The sequence below is a fragment of the Penicillium pulvis genome (genome assembly GCF_028828015.1).
Source record: "Penicillium pulvis strain IBT 33274 chromosome Unknown contig_23_segment0_segment0, whole genome shotgun sequence".
NCBI lineage: Eukaryota > Fungi > Ascomycota > Eurotiomycetes > Eurotiales > Aspergillaceae > Penicillium > Penicillium pulvis.
The window spans coordinates 433,569-449,963 of record NW_026643075.1 but is presented as its reverse complement, the minus strand read 5'-3'; the positions used below and the strand labels follow the sequence as shown (position 1 = coordinate 449,963).

The following is a 16,395-nucleotide window of genomic DNA, read 5'->3' as shown; positions in this document are numbered from 1 at the left end:
CCAATCCCGTTCGGCTCGCCAGTCTGATGAATACATAGGAAATTTCAGAAAGATTCTACTCAGGTACAACTATGCTTTCGGACAATATGTCAGTATTATCTATTCAGTATCAGATAGTCATTGTTTGTTTCATTCCCCTTGCCAGCTGCCTCATTTTTCTTTTTTTTGAAGATGTCAGAGTCAGGAGGAAATATCGATTCCCGCCGATCGTACCAGGTCTTCCATTCATCGGTAATATGTTACAAATGCCCATGGAAGACCATGGGCCCTATCTCAGGGAAATTGGAGACAAATTTGGCGAGATGTAAGTTCAAAACCCACCAACCGCCGATTCTGCCTATTTTAACATGACAACTTTCTCCAGTTTCACTTTGAAGTTCGGAAGGACCTACTGGGTAATTTTGAACTCAGGCAGGGTTGTCAACGAGCTTCTAGTTAAGAGGGCTGCTATTTACTCATCCCGTGGAAGCCACATGGCACATAGCATCATCTCCGGTGAGAAGAGGATGCTACTGATGCCTTACGGAGATATGTGGCGGCGCCAACGGCGAGTAATGCACCAGCTCCTCAATTCTAGTCAGAAGACAGTATTCAGGGCATTCCAAGATCTCGAGTCGAAGGCTTTGATGGCGGATCTCTTGGAAAAACCAGACAGGTGGTACTTATCTGTGGCGCGATTTTCCAACTCAGTTATTATGAGTGTGGTTTTTGGCCGGCGCACAGCTCTTGGTGACCCAGAAATTTCAGCTTTGCACCGCGCCCAAGAGGAATTTGTCCCTTTCACGATGCCTGGTGCATCTGTTGTGGATAGCTTCCCGTTTCTGGCTAAGATTCCATACTTGAAGAGGCTCCAGCCTTGGAGAAGGAAGGGCGATGATATTAATCGACGAACAACACGGTACGCTGATCAAAAGATTCAGACGGGCGTCAACTACACGTACGAAAGGCTTAACTTGAATTTCTCGATCTAGTACATTTACTCGGCTCATAGAAGATCTTAAGAGGCGCATAGATCAAGGGGTCGCAAATTCCTGTTTCATGACGAAACTTCTCGAGTCCAGCGCCGAAAAAGAGAATTTCACCACCGAGGAACTTGCATATATTGCCGGAACTTTGATCGAAGCGGGCACCGACACGACACGGACGAGTGTCTTGGAGCTCGTCGCTGGGACGGCAATGTACCCAGAATGGATACCGCGAGCGCGAGCAGAGCTGGACTCAGTGTGCGGTCACAACGCTGATCGCTTGCCTGAGTTTGACGACCGCGACCGATTGCCCATGATCAAAGCCGCCATCAAGGAATCTGTGCGCTGGAGGTAAATCCCCTTTTTTGGGCATTAAGGCGACAAGGCAACTGCAAATTACTAATCCCTTACTGTTAGGCCGTCCACTGCCCAGACGGGAGTTCCACATGCTCTTACAACCGATGACGAATTCGAAGGCTATCATATTCCCGCAGGAACCACTGTTACGTGGAATCACTGGGCTATCTCTCATAGTGAAACCGAGTATAAGAACGCGGAGCAGTTCTACCCAGACCGGTTCCTGGATGAAGATCTTGACGATATCGTTAAAGGCCATTACGGTTTTGGGGCTGGTAAGTCTGGATCTTTACTGTTAACATCCAACTGAGAGGCAGTACATTGACTGATTTAGTAGGTCGACGGCTTTGTGTTGGCTACAACGTCGCTGAAGGCAACCTCTTTATTTCGATAGCGCGTCTCATCTACTGTTTTGACATCGAGCAAGAACTTTCACATCCAGTAACTGTTGACAAGCCCTTTCCCGTCAGCGCGGAAGTGGAACCATTTGGAGTGATCATCAAGCCACGAAGCGAGGCGCACCGACGACTGATCGAGAGGGAATGTCATTCAGCAGCCCAAGTCAGCTCATGAGCTCCATGGAAATAAAGTCCCGAGTTACTACGATCTGCACGATGTTGAACCGAGGAGAGTATAGAATGCGGGACCAAATTGGAACTAGGAGAAATCACAGATTTTTCGTACCTGAGTGCCCAAATTACTAGTCAGAGATAGCCGTGCCGTCACAGAAGTTTCCCAAGCGTGTGAAACCACTAAGAGGAAATTTTGTAGTAGTTAGGACGCGAAAAAAATCAACTGAGTAGTTATTTCTTAAATCACAGGCAGATGGAACTCCCTTGCATGCCACCTGGCCAAGCGCAGTCGTACCAAACTCCGTAATAAGTACAGTAAGGGGTTCGAGAAATTTGGGCTGGCGTGCAGATATGGAGACTTAGGGCGAGGAAGTATTGCATGCTTCCAAATGGAGAATCCTTGTTTTGCCAGCAGAATTACCAAGGGCCATCTATATTCCTACTGATCGGTAATCTGAAGAAGTAGGTTTCAAAGATTTCTTAGCATAAAATCCATAAATCCTGGTTGAATTGAAGTTCCTTAACACCAGTACTCCAGTTCAATGGTGAGTGATGGTCCTGCTGCAATGGAGGCTAACTAAGAGTATCGGATCAAAATCGAAGAAAATACCCTAGCAAGTATTGTTCTTTTCAATTGACCATGATTAGCCTTTCCAAATTCCATGCATATACTCATTGACCATATGCGATAAGACTCAACCATATATAGTGAAAGAACATTGGAAGCGTTGGATTTATACGATGGTAAAGTAATCACAGATCTATGAAATCATTCACTGGAATGACAGACCGACTCTTTAACTGATCTTCCTACATACAGCGTTCCAGGCAGGTCGTTGACTTACTAGCTTCCACCAAGCTAGTAATCGTGGTCTCGTCTCAACCTCTTGTCCAATTCCCAGCTTGTCCAGAAAGGCAAACCAGGGGAGGTGAAAAACGTCAATAATAGTATAGGTCTAGGCACATAGTGTTAGTCCCAATGTAGTTCCAAACAAATCCCTAGATACACCTACGTTTCCTGCCAGGTACGTTTGCTTGGCAAGAAGACTCTCGTAATAGTCGAAGCATTGATGAATCTGCTCTTCGTAGACTTTTATCAAATGGGCATCCGGCTCTCCGTGCCCCATCATCCTAAACACACATTGATATTAGTATTTCTTTGAAATGATATTGATAAGAATGTCCAAACTTTTTAAAGATCTTCTCGTATGCCAGCCCTTTGAATGGCGGATCGAAGTACGAGTATTCCACACTTGCCGCTTGCTCCATGAGTGCTAGCCCCAGCTCGGAGCCAAGTAGATCGGCTTCCTGCGAGTACCGCTTTGCTAGGTAGCGGCAGATGGCCCGAGACTCGAATAATTTAACATACTCGTCTTCATAGGTGGGAACCTTTGCGAAGGGGTGCTTCTCGGCCACATAAGTAGGGTCCTAGACAAGCAAGTTTAAAATTGGATACGAGCTTTATTCGAGATACTGGGTCTTGGATTATACCTTGTGCTGCCCTTCTTGCATGCTCACATCGATCAATTGGTATTCAGCCCCGGCTTCTTCCAAGGTGACTAGAACCCGCTGGGTGCATGTTGAGAAGATGGAACCGTAAACCTTGGCTGCAGACATATCAGAATGATCATCTTTTTCCTATACCACTTTCTAATATGATTCCCAAGTTGTCAAATATAGCTCTCAATCACCTGACGCTCTCCACATCGTTGCCGAATAGACGGGATGCCGTTGACGGGATACCGTTGACGGGATGCCGCTGACTAACCCGTGAGGGTTACTCAATATAACTAGTCGGCCCCACTAAATACGAGGATTCATTCAGTACAAAGTATCAAGGCCTTAAATTTGATGCAGTTATGCAATTTTCCAGATATCCTCAACTTCGACTCATACGACGTTACCCCACCAAGCAGACACGATGGCGACTTTCACACACAAAGACGAAACCGTTCTCCGAGGAGCACAACGCACTGATTTCAACTTTGATGACTTGGATCACAAGAATATACCGCTAGAAGAGAAAGAATGGCCTGTCATCATCATCGGCTCGAGCATGGTTGGGATGACACTGAGCATCTTGCTAGGATACCACGGGTAAAGTTTAAAGAAAAGCTATGCTCAGATTTCGCACTGACAATGATTTTCAGAATAAAATCCATTTCATTTGACCGACATCCTTCTACAGCGACTCATCCCCGTGCGGCACTATTCCTGTTACGTACGATGGAGATATTCAGGCAATTAGGCCTGGATAATGAGATGGAGACAGAAAGCGCGTCCGACTTTGACTTGAACGCGGGAATGTTGATGGTTGACAAACTCATTGGAGGAAAGGTTCTCGCTAGAATGCAAGAAGCAGACCCAATTGAAACGGCAAAAATCACCCCATGCAAACGGCTTTGGTTAACTCAGAACATGTTCGAGCCCTTGCTACGTCGGGAGGCGTACCGTTTCGGCGGAGAACAAAGTTTCGGAACGCGCGTGGTGCACTATGAAGAGAAACAAGACGAAGTAATTGTGGTTTGCCAAGATATTGAGACGGAAAAGTACACGAAGTATAAGACAAAGTATCTGGTTGCCTGCGATGGGAACCGGAGCGCTACTCGGCGGAAGGAGGAAATTGAGTGGCATGGGCCGGGTATCTTCGGCAACAATCTTTCGATCAATTTCAAAGCTAACCTAACGCCTTTCCTCGGTTCCCGGGCTGTCCACGGTGTCACTTATGTGAACAACAAAGATGTATCTGCAGGATTTCGACTAGAAAATGGTGGAAAAAAAGGATTCATGATTGTCTCCAGGACTGGAGATAAGGAGGACTTTGAGCCTGACTCGATCACCGCAGGAGAGGCACGGCGTGCATTCTATGATGCTTCTGGTCTAGATGAAAGTTTTCCATTGGAACTTGAGTCAATTTCTTATTGGACTGTCGCGGCTCTTAACTCGGACAGATACTCCAGTACAAGTGGTCGGGTATTCCTTGCCGGTGATGCAGCGCACGTAATGCCCCCAACTGGAGGGATGGGTGGGAACACGGGTATCCAGGTAAGGCCCTCCAAAAAATCACAGTCTTCCTTCAAGCTGATACAGATCAGGATGCATACAATATTGCGTGGAAGTTGGCCTACGTGATCGATAAAAAGGCTTCGCCGACATTGCTGAAGTCCTACACAATTGAGCGACAACCTGCAGCGGAAGCAACCATGAAACAAGCATTTGCCCGATTAGCGAATCGGGTGCTCAGAGAGCAGAATATTGATCACGAGAAGGAATTGCCAGACGACACTTGTGAGCTTGGTTATCAGTACCCTGCGGGTGCCTTTGTTTTTGGAGGCACTTCCTCTCCTTCCTCGGTATGGGATGACCCACACAACCCCAATATCAGAATTGGGGGTAGGCTCCCGCATGTTGAGCTTTGTGATAAGTCTAGACCAGGAGTCAGCATCTCTACTTTGGATCTTATAAAAACCAACTTAGTCCTGTTGGTTGGTGGAGAACTGGCTTCCTGGCGGGAAGCCACATCTTCACAAACTGTCCAGGTTGACGTTTATGAAATTTCCGAGAATTCGAGTCCTGTTTCTGATCTGAATGGCAAGTTTACAGCAATTTCCCAGCTTGGGATTGGAGAAGGCCTCCTTGTCCGGCCGGATGGCTTAGTCGCTTGGAGAGGCAAAGAAGCTGAGAGACAAGGAAAACCTGCTACGCTCAAGGCCGTCCTTGAACATGTTCTTGGACTAAGCCATTAACAGCTGGAAGTATCAGCCGTCAGCTTTACAAATCTATATCTCAAACTCATCATTGTTTGTTCAATAATTTTCCTGCATATATTCTACATATTCAATAGGAAACAGGTTATCTTAACACCCATCTAACAAACGTTTTTTTTGTCTGCGAATCCTGTCATCATCGCCAAATGTCTTGCCAACATAGATTCACACATCTTGTCAGAACCTCTACATAAGGACAGTAGGCTTGAGAGTTTTGTGACATGAGCCTGTACTATATATATTAGGTCGGAATACGGTCCACTGCAGATACTCTCTTTCGAAAAGCCACACAGCCTTTTGTTTGCGCAACGAGACTGCCCTTTGGTCTAACCGATAATGGATCTGAACAGCATTATTTGACAAACTTCAATGGCAAAATTGCGGCTTTAGACATCTCAAACGGTGCATATAAATGACAAACCTGTGTGTATAAACGCCATTCATTGTTAGGAAGAGTACTTGTTGTCTAGAAAGGAAGCGATCTCAGTATCATTAGAAAATTGTCGTAGCCATGAAGAACAGTTGAAAGAGTTTCTCTGTGACATGTAGAAATCAACGTCTCTAAATCGGGTTTTTCCTTTATTGAGTTATTAATGAATGGACCAATGCTATATTGAGAGAATTCTCATGTCGAACCTTCTGTGCAAATGCGTCCCTATTTCCCCGCATTTACACCGTCTAGTATGAGGCGTCAGATGTAGAGCATATTCGAGGCTTGGGTGAAGATATGTTGTTTGGGAGTATAGGTCTGAGAACAGGCTCATAAGACTATCTGCTTTTGAATGTGTTAGTGCAGAATCTCCCGGTGCATATGGTAGTTTTAATGCTTTTGAATTTGCCAATCCGCCGACTACCCATGACGCGGAAACAGGAGGGATAGTCGGGAGAGAGAAGCTAAGCAGCAAGATTTTATACAATTTGACCGTCAATTGATGTTTTTTTCCATTTTTTCCCTCGTGGAATATCTTCGTAGTTAAGTGCCTCGGTTCTAAGTTTCGCTTATCTTGCTTTGCTTTGGAGAGGCTACGTCTATTTCGGTATTCATCGCGCGCAGCCCTTCCATTGCGAATCTATTCAGGCTTTTCTCTGTACAAAGTGAATTGCATTCTTTGTTGTTCTTCCTCGTATCAGACTTTCTGCTGAAAATCACATTCACAACATAGAAGAGGTTTGACTTGGATTGACGACCCGTCCAACTACAAGTTTGATCGCCAACGAGAATTGCATCACCAAATTGACCAAAGTGGCGTATATCAAGTACACATCCGGGACCATGTACATGTTATGTACCGAAAGCACTCCAAAATTCGAATAACAACAGTTATCAGATCATTAAGCCCATGCCGTTCCATTTCGCGGACCAGTAAGAAAAACATTGAACTGCTCGCCCTGAAGGTGATTATTGTAATATTGGAAGACATAACAAGTTGACCCTAAAGCTTCGGTTGGCTCTACCAAGTAGATATAGCCCTCTGACTTCTGTATTGCGTACCACTCATCCTGTGTTTCCTGCGAAGACTTCATGGAGTTCGGTATGAAGGCGGAGAAGGTTGCGTAGGGGTAAACTTTACCCGGGACGACGCCAATTGTCACGACTATGCCCAAAGTCTCGTCAATAACTGGCGTTCGGTAATTCAGATCCGTAGGACGATCGGACATCCAGTTACACGCTGCATTTTTGACAATCCAGCCAGCTTCAGTGAATTGGCAGTCGGAGGCGATATCGATAGTTGTATTATCGTTCGCATTGAAGCTTGCTGCAGCTATAGCTTCTAGCTGTGCCCGGCTCGCCTTCTGCCGATTAGATGGTGGGGATTGCCACCGCTTGTAGTTGCTCGCAAGATTCTCAGTATCTAAGGCGAAGCCGTCGTCGCCGCGGCCACGGTTAACGTAGAATTCGAACTCGGTTAACAACTGGTCTTCCACTTTGATTCGGCCCTGAAGCATGGATTGTGTCGTGTTGCTTCCTTCACTTATGGCGAGGGAGAAGAATGCCTGGCTCTGGGTGGTATCAATTGCTAGGAGGCTCGGAAGGCCTGCTTTGGTGACGGTACGCCAAAGAGCCATCATGTTCAGCGCTGCTGGATGCGTGTTTTCGGTGGCTTTGTAGACTTCTGCCAGCGGTAACCTGAATGGGTCTTTGGCCACCATGGAGTCCAGAATAGCGCTAACCATGGTTGTCATGCATTCCCGGGAGCACGTCGTTGCATTCGAGTTGGTTCTGCTGACCAACGTGTCCACTGTCCTTGCAGCCGCTGTGGCCACGAAGACTATGATTGCCAGTCCCTTCATCAACATATCTGCCTCTGGCTCAAGGCAAGAAAATTAATGTGGTAACAGAATGGTTTGCCGACAACTTTGATATCACTCCAAGTTACCAGCTTGTTGGGTACCACAAAATATGTGGAGAGTAATTTTCCCCGGCACCAACGCAGCTCTTAAATACTTGAACGGGTCAGAATATGTACCTTGGCCAAGTCAAGGAAGGTAGCGGCGTGGAGTCTTGGTAGTTACATCGGGACAAACCAATATTGGGCCACATCAGCTACTCGGCATTCCGTTAGCATACCAACATCACGACCAACGATTCAACCATATACACGGCCTACGAGAAACTGCTCAATGGGTTTGTTGAGCTTCGGCTTTGACCCCTTCTTGAGTTGAAGAACCCTTTGATCTGATCATTTCCATATCAAACAACCTCTCGATACTATACTGAACACACACACCTCCGTGATTAGATGTCTCTGATCTGGTATACTATTGGCATATATTGCACGCTTATAATTTTCGACCATTGTACAAAGATTCTACCTAACACCGTCTACTTCGAACGCGGAATATTGTCAAAATAGCGGATCCTTGTGATTACGGCATACAGAGAGTCTTCTTTCTGCTAGTTCACACGACACGTAACACAATTCGTATAGTCCTTCCTTACAAGCGTACTCAAGTCCCACTTCCGCTTATATCCGGCTCCACTTGCGGCTTTCCGGCGCGCTATATGAGCGATACTGTGGATTCATCGTGACCTGACAACCCCACAATCGCCTCAGAGCCCCGGAACTGTGTACGGAAGTCTTACCCCACTTCTTCTATTTGCATCCCCTCGGAATTTTATTCCAACCAGCGAAGTTTACTGCCTTAGAGCAAGTTTAATGATTATGTCTACTCCACATGACAATCAGATGGTGGAGCCGAGGATACAACCGAACTAATGCCGAAGATAAAGAAAAGCTATAATGTTTACGTTTCCGCCTACTTTACTCGATAAGACACTGATTTATGGTTGTTCTACAATAACCTTGTCCCTTTTCATCACAATCAACGTACGTTCTGTCGAATTCCAAGATGCATATTCCCAACCCACTTTTTCTGCTGCAGCTGTCATTATACCTTGCGGTAGTGGTACCTACTTCCGCCGCGGTGGTTGGCAGAGCATCAAACGACAACACCTCCCGGGAGTATTTGTCCAAGATTGTCACTCAAGTTCTCGATTCCATGGAGGCACACAACCCGCGCTCCCTGCCGTTAGCAACCGTATACAAAGCAACTGAGAATTCACACGCCGCGTCGCTTGCCATGATGACATCGTGGCGCACCATCGTCAAGGTCGAACAGCCTAGCTTGCTTGCACTTGACACCAAGCAAGGTTCGGCGTATTTTATCTCGGATATTAGTGAAGGCAACTCCAAAACGAAGGGAATCCTTCGAGGACGAGTCAAGGTGGTTGATGAACGCATTACCGAGCTAGAGTTGTTCATTAATCGGTCCCGTGGTGATGACGGCTATGCCTTCTCTGCTGAAGAACTGGCGGAGAATTATAAAATTCTAATGTCGCCACCGAAGAACCGGAAGAAGGCGAGCCGGGCAAAGCTGGAAGCTATCGGCGCAGCTGCTTGGGATTCGTCTAATAATCTTTCAGTCGCTGTTGGCGATGACTGCCAGTTTACTGAAGTAGGCTGGAGCATCATTGACACGGGAACTTACGGGAACGCGTCAACGAGCTCGCTGACTTGCAGTTGGGGCTCAACTAGACCCACTGATCCTAAGGCACGAACCAGACTGGTCATCGATGAAGAGCTGGGCTTTATCGTGACGAACGGTCTATGTCAGGGTAAAGTCTATCCCTACTACGGCGACATCTCTACTTTCATCCCGGACTCTATGTCGTCAAACCAGGAAGCGCAAGAAGTCTGGTTTGATGGAGTCAAAACACAAGCCAATTTAACGCTGGTTTCTCCAACTGAGGCTACTGGAGAGAACCTTGAAGTGCTCCAGTTCTACAACGATGAGCTCCAAGCCCTTCAGTTTAATGTTTTTCTCACCGGTCCGAATATGACATCCTCTTGGGTGTAGGAGGAGTTTGCCTGCCTAATCCAAAGATTTAGGGTGAATAATGCACCTCTATCAGTCAGTCTCCGCCATAACAACAATGATAGTTGCCTTGTGGCAGCCCTTTACCAGATACGTGTTGCTAGTATAGTAGACCAAATATTAAGCATGTTGAAAGCCCTGGCGATACAAACGGCATAAGTTAGTGTTGTATTTCATAAGATAGAACATGGCCACAACAAGAAAACCAATAAAGCTGAAGTCTTACAACATCTGTTGGATATGAATCAAGCCTGTTCCAGGAATGGTTTGCCGGAAAAAGACCAACGGGGTAAGACTTGCCAATTTCGTCATTTACCGCCTTAAATTTTTTTTTCATCTCATGTAAGAAATATAGTTCATGGGGAGTGAGAATAAATTAGGTCACAAATTGGGGGAACGGTGCTGTATGTTGTTTGATTTGTCAAAAGAAATCGCAATGATTCAGTATGAACTTCTCCCGCGGGTGCACGACCGGCTAGCCTAGCCCCTAGGTACGGCAAGCCGCTAAAGTAGCTTGGCATATAGCTCATCAGGTGACCAGGTGGTTTTTTTTTAAATCTACCTGGCTATATTATATGACTTTTTGGGCTTTTTACCAGTTATTACTAGTAATTATAGGTGAAATTTAGAGTTAATGCTAGTTACGTGATGATAAGAATAGTTAGGTAATATAACTAGGGGGTAATTTATTTTTTTTGACTATATTTTATTTATTTTCTAGGAATTACTACTAATTATAAGTAGTTTAGTACCCTTTTTCTTATTTAGGCTACTTAGTCTAGTACTAACTAATTACCTATAATCACTAGTAATTACTAGTAAGATAATATATAAGAATAATAGTCTCTTAGCTAAGCTTAGTAGGCTATTTAGAATCACTAGTAATTACTAGTAATTATAAGTAAATTAAAGTAATAATATATATATAATAAAGAACTTAAATCTATAAGAATATAAAGTATAATTAGAATATATATATACTAAGAATTAAGATAGAGTATTTATTAAAGTAGAGACTTATAAAAGAAATATATTTAAATCTATTTTTTCTAGTAATCACTAGTAATTATAAGTATTACTATATATAAACTTATAAGCCTAAGTTTAAAGTTATAAGTAAATCTAAGATAGCTATATATACTAATATCTACTAATACTATTAAAATATACTAATAATACTACTTATAAGTTAAATTACTTCCTTTTTCTCTTTATCTTCTTCTTTCTTTTTCTCTTATTCTTCCTTCTTTCCTTCTTTAAAAGCTTCTTAAATATACTAGAATATTATAAGTGTATTTACTATTTAATCTTATCTATTAAGAAGTCTACTTTTTAATCTATATCTATATTATTATTCTTTTCCTTATCTATAATATTATTATACTTATTATCTTTATTCTTAATATCTTTATTCTTATTCTCTATTAGGACTAATAAAGTTATAATAAGATTAATAGTCTTATATTAGATTAAGGGACCTAGTATTAGAGACTAAGATTAATTTATAATAGTCTATATTTTTAAGGCTATATCTAATAGTATCTTATTCTTCTTATTTAATTAAGTCTTTATAGTAAGCTTTAAGAAGGGCTTTAAAGAAGCCCTAAGGGACCTTATAATAGATATAGGAGTTATAGATATTACTAATAAGAACTAGAGATTATCCTAAATATTATTAGGTTATTTACTAGATATATTAATCTTTTTCTTACTCTTCTTTATAGGCTTTAGAGTTACTAATTTAATAAAAAGGTCGCTAAAAAGAGTATTATTATTATTAATATCCTTATACTTTCTATATTACTAATAGTAAGTTTAAGATACTAGTGTAATTACTACCTAGCTTAACTAAACTCTAGTATATATAAAAGCCTAAATATCTTAGATTAAATAAAGATCTATCTCCTTTATATTTCTAATAGCTATATTTAATCTAGTTTAAATTCTACTTTAATTAATTATAGTATAGACCTACTTAATAAGATTTATATAGCTATTAAATTTCTTCTAGATACTTTAGGGAATCTTAGAATAAAAGGGAGTAAGACTAGAAAGAATCTATAGCTACTTCTTATATCTTATCTAATTAGTAACCCTTAGTATTTTTAACTATAAGAGTAAATCTAGAGTTTATAAATAAGCTTTATATTTAATAATAGAGTTTATAATAGATTTTATTAATAGATAATCTAGTATATTATAAAACTTTATAAGGTTCTAATAAAAATAAACCTTATAGTATATAAAGATATACTAGATATAATCCTACTAAGTCTAAGAAGAAATAGTATTAATCTTAGTAAGATAGTAACTAAAGCTACTTATCTACTTTAGATATTAGTTAATATATACTAATTAAATTCTAATACTATTAATATATATTTACTAGACTAGCCTATCTATAATAATATAAATCTTTATAAATAGGACTTAGTAAAGCCTATAATATATCTTAATAGATTCCTTATTAATATAGATATAAATAAGTATAATCGCTAAGAAAGATTAGTATTAATAAGTTATTATTAGTAATCCTAAGAAAAAACTAACCTTTTCTAGTAATATCTTCTTTAGTAATAAATACTATCTTAAAGATTTTATCTATAACTCTTTTAAAGATTATATCTATCTTAAATACCTTATATATTACTTAGTACTTAGCTTATTAAGCTATAAAATATATAATATATATATTAATACTATTATTATATATTTCCTAGATATATTATTTATTTAGAGTAGTCTACTCTTAAAGATACTTAAGATAGTATATTAGATATTATTAGTTATAACTCTAATATATATTAAAAGAAGTAAGACTAACTAGTAAAGCCTTAATTAATTAGGTTTATAAGAACTTATTACTTTCTAATTAGGGCCTATATTATATTCTAATATATTAGTGAAGTATATATCTCTAATATTAAGGTCTACCTATCTAATATAAGAAGCGCTTTTATAGGATTACTTCTTAGGAACTTAGCTATACTATTATTAGTACTATCTAGTATTATATCTAGGAGCTAAAACTTACTAATAGTAAGGATAGATAGATCTATACTTATAATTAATATCTCTAGATACTCTTTAATATTATAGGGTATTTTACTTATAGGAGATAGTAGATATATATATATTCCTTTAGAAATATAGATAATAAAGGGGCACTACTTTAGGTCTTTTAGGATTACTATTAAGATATAGACCTAATAGCTATAATATTTAATAGTATTATTACTCTAATATATAGCTAATAAAGATAAAATATTAGTAGAGATTAATATATATATTATAAGTAGTACTAGTAGTATAGATAATATATAATAATATTTCTATTTTAATATAGCTAATAGAATAGTAATATAGTCTATAGTCTAACTATCTAATAGTAGACTACTAAAGGAGAAAAGATATAGGAGATAGGTATAGTTAACTCTACTTAGAAATAGAATATTTCTCTAGTAGTACTTTAGGGTTTAGCCTAGTAATAATCTCTAGTAGTTATATCTAATCTACTATAATCCCTAGATAATATTATTAGTATAATAGATATAACTAGAGAGTAGGATAGCCTATACTTTATAGTATTTTAAGTATTATCTATATATTAGGATATCTCTAATTATATAACGCCTTATAGATAGCCCTTTAGTCTTAATAGAAGATATAAGTAATATACTACTAGTAATTATATCTAATAGCTTTATTCTAAGACGCTTTAACTACCTCTTATAGTTAGCTATACTATAATAAAAGTTCCTCTATAATCTCTATATAGTTAAAGCCTTTAAGGATTATTAGTAAGATATACTTATAAGCTTAGATCCTAGAGTATCGCTTCTAAATATAAATATAAGATATATTAAGAAAGATTAGTAAGTTCTTTATTTATTATTATCTATTACTATTATAATATCTAAATCTATAATAAATATCTATAAATACTATCTTTTAAATATTATTAGTATCTAATAGATACTTAATATTTATAATATAGATAACCCCCTCTAGATATATCTTAGGGTACTTAGGGATAGATTAGATATATTTAATAAATTTAATAGTATAAAGATTATATAGGAGTAGTTTATAAACTATTTTAAAGCTAATAGGGTATTCCTCTATAATAGAATAAGAGTTAATAGTTATAAGGGGAGGATTTAATATTAATATATTAAGTATATTTATTATATTAGCTTATAGTATATAAGGGTTAGTTTCCTCTAATAATACTAGTATATATTTAAGTTATTACTAAAGTTTATTTAGGATAAAAGGGTTAAGATCCTAGTTATTAATATCTTACTTTATATTAATAGCGAGAGATTTTTATAAGAAAAAGGCTTAGCTTAGATTAAGGGAGAATAATTATAAGAGGGGATTAATAGGGGGTAAGATATATAAGAAAGAAGAAGTAGCTACTAAAAGAATTAAGTTTTTAATATTAGTATTAGATAAAAGCTATTAATAATCCCTAATTACTAGTAGCGCTAGTTAAGAAGTAAAGTAACTAATCTTTTAGAATTATAATATAAATATTATTTTCTCTCTTCTTCTTCTTCTTTCTCCTATATCTCTCTATTTATTACTCTCTTTTACTATCTTACTACTTCTATATATTCTACTCTAGTATACTTAGGAAGTAAAGCTATTATAAAGCTCTCTATACTAATAATTATACTTAAATAGAATATTACTATATTATTACTATCCCCTAATCTATTATTATCTCCTAACGTGTTATATCTAACTAAGAATCTATTATCCCTATCTCCTATTCTATTATAAATAGATAAGACTATTTTATACTATCCTTAAGACTAATACCTAGTTTATTTTACCCCTTATCTCTTATCTCTATACTAAAGGGAAGCTAATTAGATATAAGATATACTAATCCTCTTATAGATTAAGAACTAATTCTCCCCCTTCTTTTAATAGGAGGATATCCCTATTAAATAGACTCTAATAAGAGATTAGCTTAGGTCTAATATACCTAACCCTAAGGATATAATTATCTATATCCTATATATATATAACTTTATTAAGTATAATAATTATTCTTTATAGTACTAGTTTACTAGTATTATTAAAGGGACTTATTAGTTTAGCACTATCTATAGTTAGTATAAGAGGGATAATTTAATCTATTTCTAGTTTTATATAAAGGAAAGGGATATAATTTAGACTAGTCTTTAGGCCTATTAGATATAGTATAATAACTATAAATCTAGTTTATTTCCTAAAGTAGATACTATAAGAGGGGTCTTATAGGACTAGCTAGATATACTATAAGTACTAAAGTAGATCCTTAGATATCTTTAATATACTATAGTAAAAGAGGACTAGGTATATAAGGCTATATAATATAAAGCTAAGTAGCTTCTAACTAAGTAATATATAGCTAAGTAGCTTCTAACTAAGTAATATATAACTAAGTAGCTTCTAGCTAAATAATATAATACTAAGTAGTATATATTCTAGTATAATTCTAATTCTAACTCTAATTTATATTAAGACTTATCTTAATTTATTATATTAAAATAGGAGATATTAATATATAAAATATATTAATATTAAGTTTAATAAGGGATTAAATATATAAAAATAATAAGCTTTATAGTATTTTTTTAAGTATTTATAAGTAGGAACTAGGAAAATTTAGTAATATTAAGATACTTAATAGTAAAACTCTAAAAAATAATAAGCTACTTTATTTTATATAGGAATCTACTAGTAGGGACTAGTTTAAACTAGTAATTAGCTTTTATTACTAATAAGACTATTTACTCCTATTTAGTACTATATTTTAGCTATATAATATTAAGAATTATATAAAAGTATTCCTTAATAATATTAAGGATATCTCTATAAATTATCTATAAGTTATATAGTATATATAGTTAAGTAAGAGTATCTATATTATCTATACCCTCCTTATTCTATATAATCTTCCTATATTACTTATAAGTTATAGTAGATTATTCTCTAGTAGTATTAATTATAATATATTAATCTCTAGTAGTATTAGTTATAATAGGCTAATTACTAGTAATATTAGTCTTAATAGGCTAATTACTAGTAGTATTAGTCTTAATAAGCTAATTACTAGTAGTATTAGTCTTAATAGACTAGTTACTAATAGTATTAATTATAATAGGCTAGTCTTTAATAGTATTAATTATATTAGGCTAGTCTCTAGTAGTATCTATTATATTATACTTCTCCCTAGTAGTAATATTACTATTATTAGTCTTCTATTATTAAGAGCCTAAGTAATACTAGTAATATTACTCCTAGCCTTAAGATTAATCCTCTTAATTCCTAAAGGCCTCTAAAGGCTTAAATAGCTTATAG

General features: G+C 37.6%; 5 protein-coding genes across 5 annotated transcripts; 3 read left to right on the top strand and 2 right to left on the bottom strand.

Annotated features, from left to right (window-relative positions):
• Window positions 1-245: 245 nt before the first annotated feature.
• N7503_004437 (cytochrome P450) lies at window positions 246-1,895 on the top strand (the record flags this gene model as incomplete). Its single annotated transcript, XM_057063984.1, has 5 exons — window positions 246-304; window positions 365-898; window positions 972-1,316; window positions 1,383-1,597; window positions 1,660-1,895. 5 exons carry the CDS (start codon window positions 246-248, stop codon window positions 1,893-1,895), a joined length of 1,389 nt encoding a protein of 462 aa, XP_056921727.1.
• Window positions 1,896-2,414: 519 nt separating this feature from the next.
• On the bottom strand, window positions 2,415-3,601 carry N7503_004436 (glutathione S-transferase family protein; the record flags this gene model as incomplete). Its single annotated transcript, XM_057063983.1, has 6 exons — window positions 2,415-2,471; window positions 2,740-2,850; window positions 2,908-3,025; window positions 3,084-3,322; window positions 3,386-3,501; window positions 3,586-3,601. 6 exons carry the CDS (start codon window positions 3,599-3,601, stop codon window positions 2,415-2,417), a joined length of 657 nt encoding a protein of 218 aa, XP_056921726.1.
• A 214-nt stretch (window positions 3,602-3,815) lies between these two features.
• N7503_004435 (uncharacterized protein) lies at window positions 3,816-5,640 on the top strand (the record flags this gene model as incomplete). Its single annotated transcript, XM_057063982.1, has 3 exons — window positions 3,816-3,991; window positions 4,045-4,939; window positions 4,990-5,640. The coding sequence occupies 3 exons, from the start codon at window positions 3,816-3,818 to the stop codon at window positions 5,638-5,640; spliced, it is 1,722 nt and encodes a 573-aa protein (XP_056921725.1).
• A 1,353-nt stretch (window positions 5,641-6,993) lies between these two features.
• On the bottom strand, window positions 6,994-7,836 carry N7503_004434 (uncharacterized protein; the record flags this gene model as incomplete). The annotated part of the gene is made up of 1 exon (XM_057063981.1): window positions 6,994-7,836. One exon carries the CDS (start codon window positions 7,834-7,836, stop codon window positions 6,994-6,996), a length of 843 nt encoding a protein of 280 aa, XP_056921724.1.
• Window positions 7,837-9,012: 1,176 nt separating this feature from the next.
• N7503_004433 (uncharacterized protein) lies at window positions 9,013-10,020 on the top strand (the record flags this gene model as incomplete). Its single annotated transcript, XM_057063980.1, has 1 exon — window positions 9,013-10,020. The coding sequence occupies one exon, from the start codon at window positions 9,013-9,015 to the stop codon at window positions 10,018-10,020; it is 1,008 nt and encodes a 335-aa protein (XP_056921723.1).
• Window positions 10,021-16,395: the final 6,375 nt, after the last annotated feature.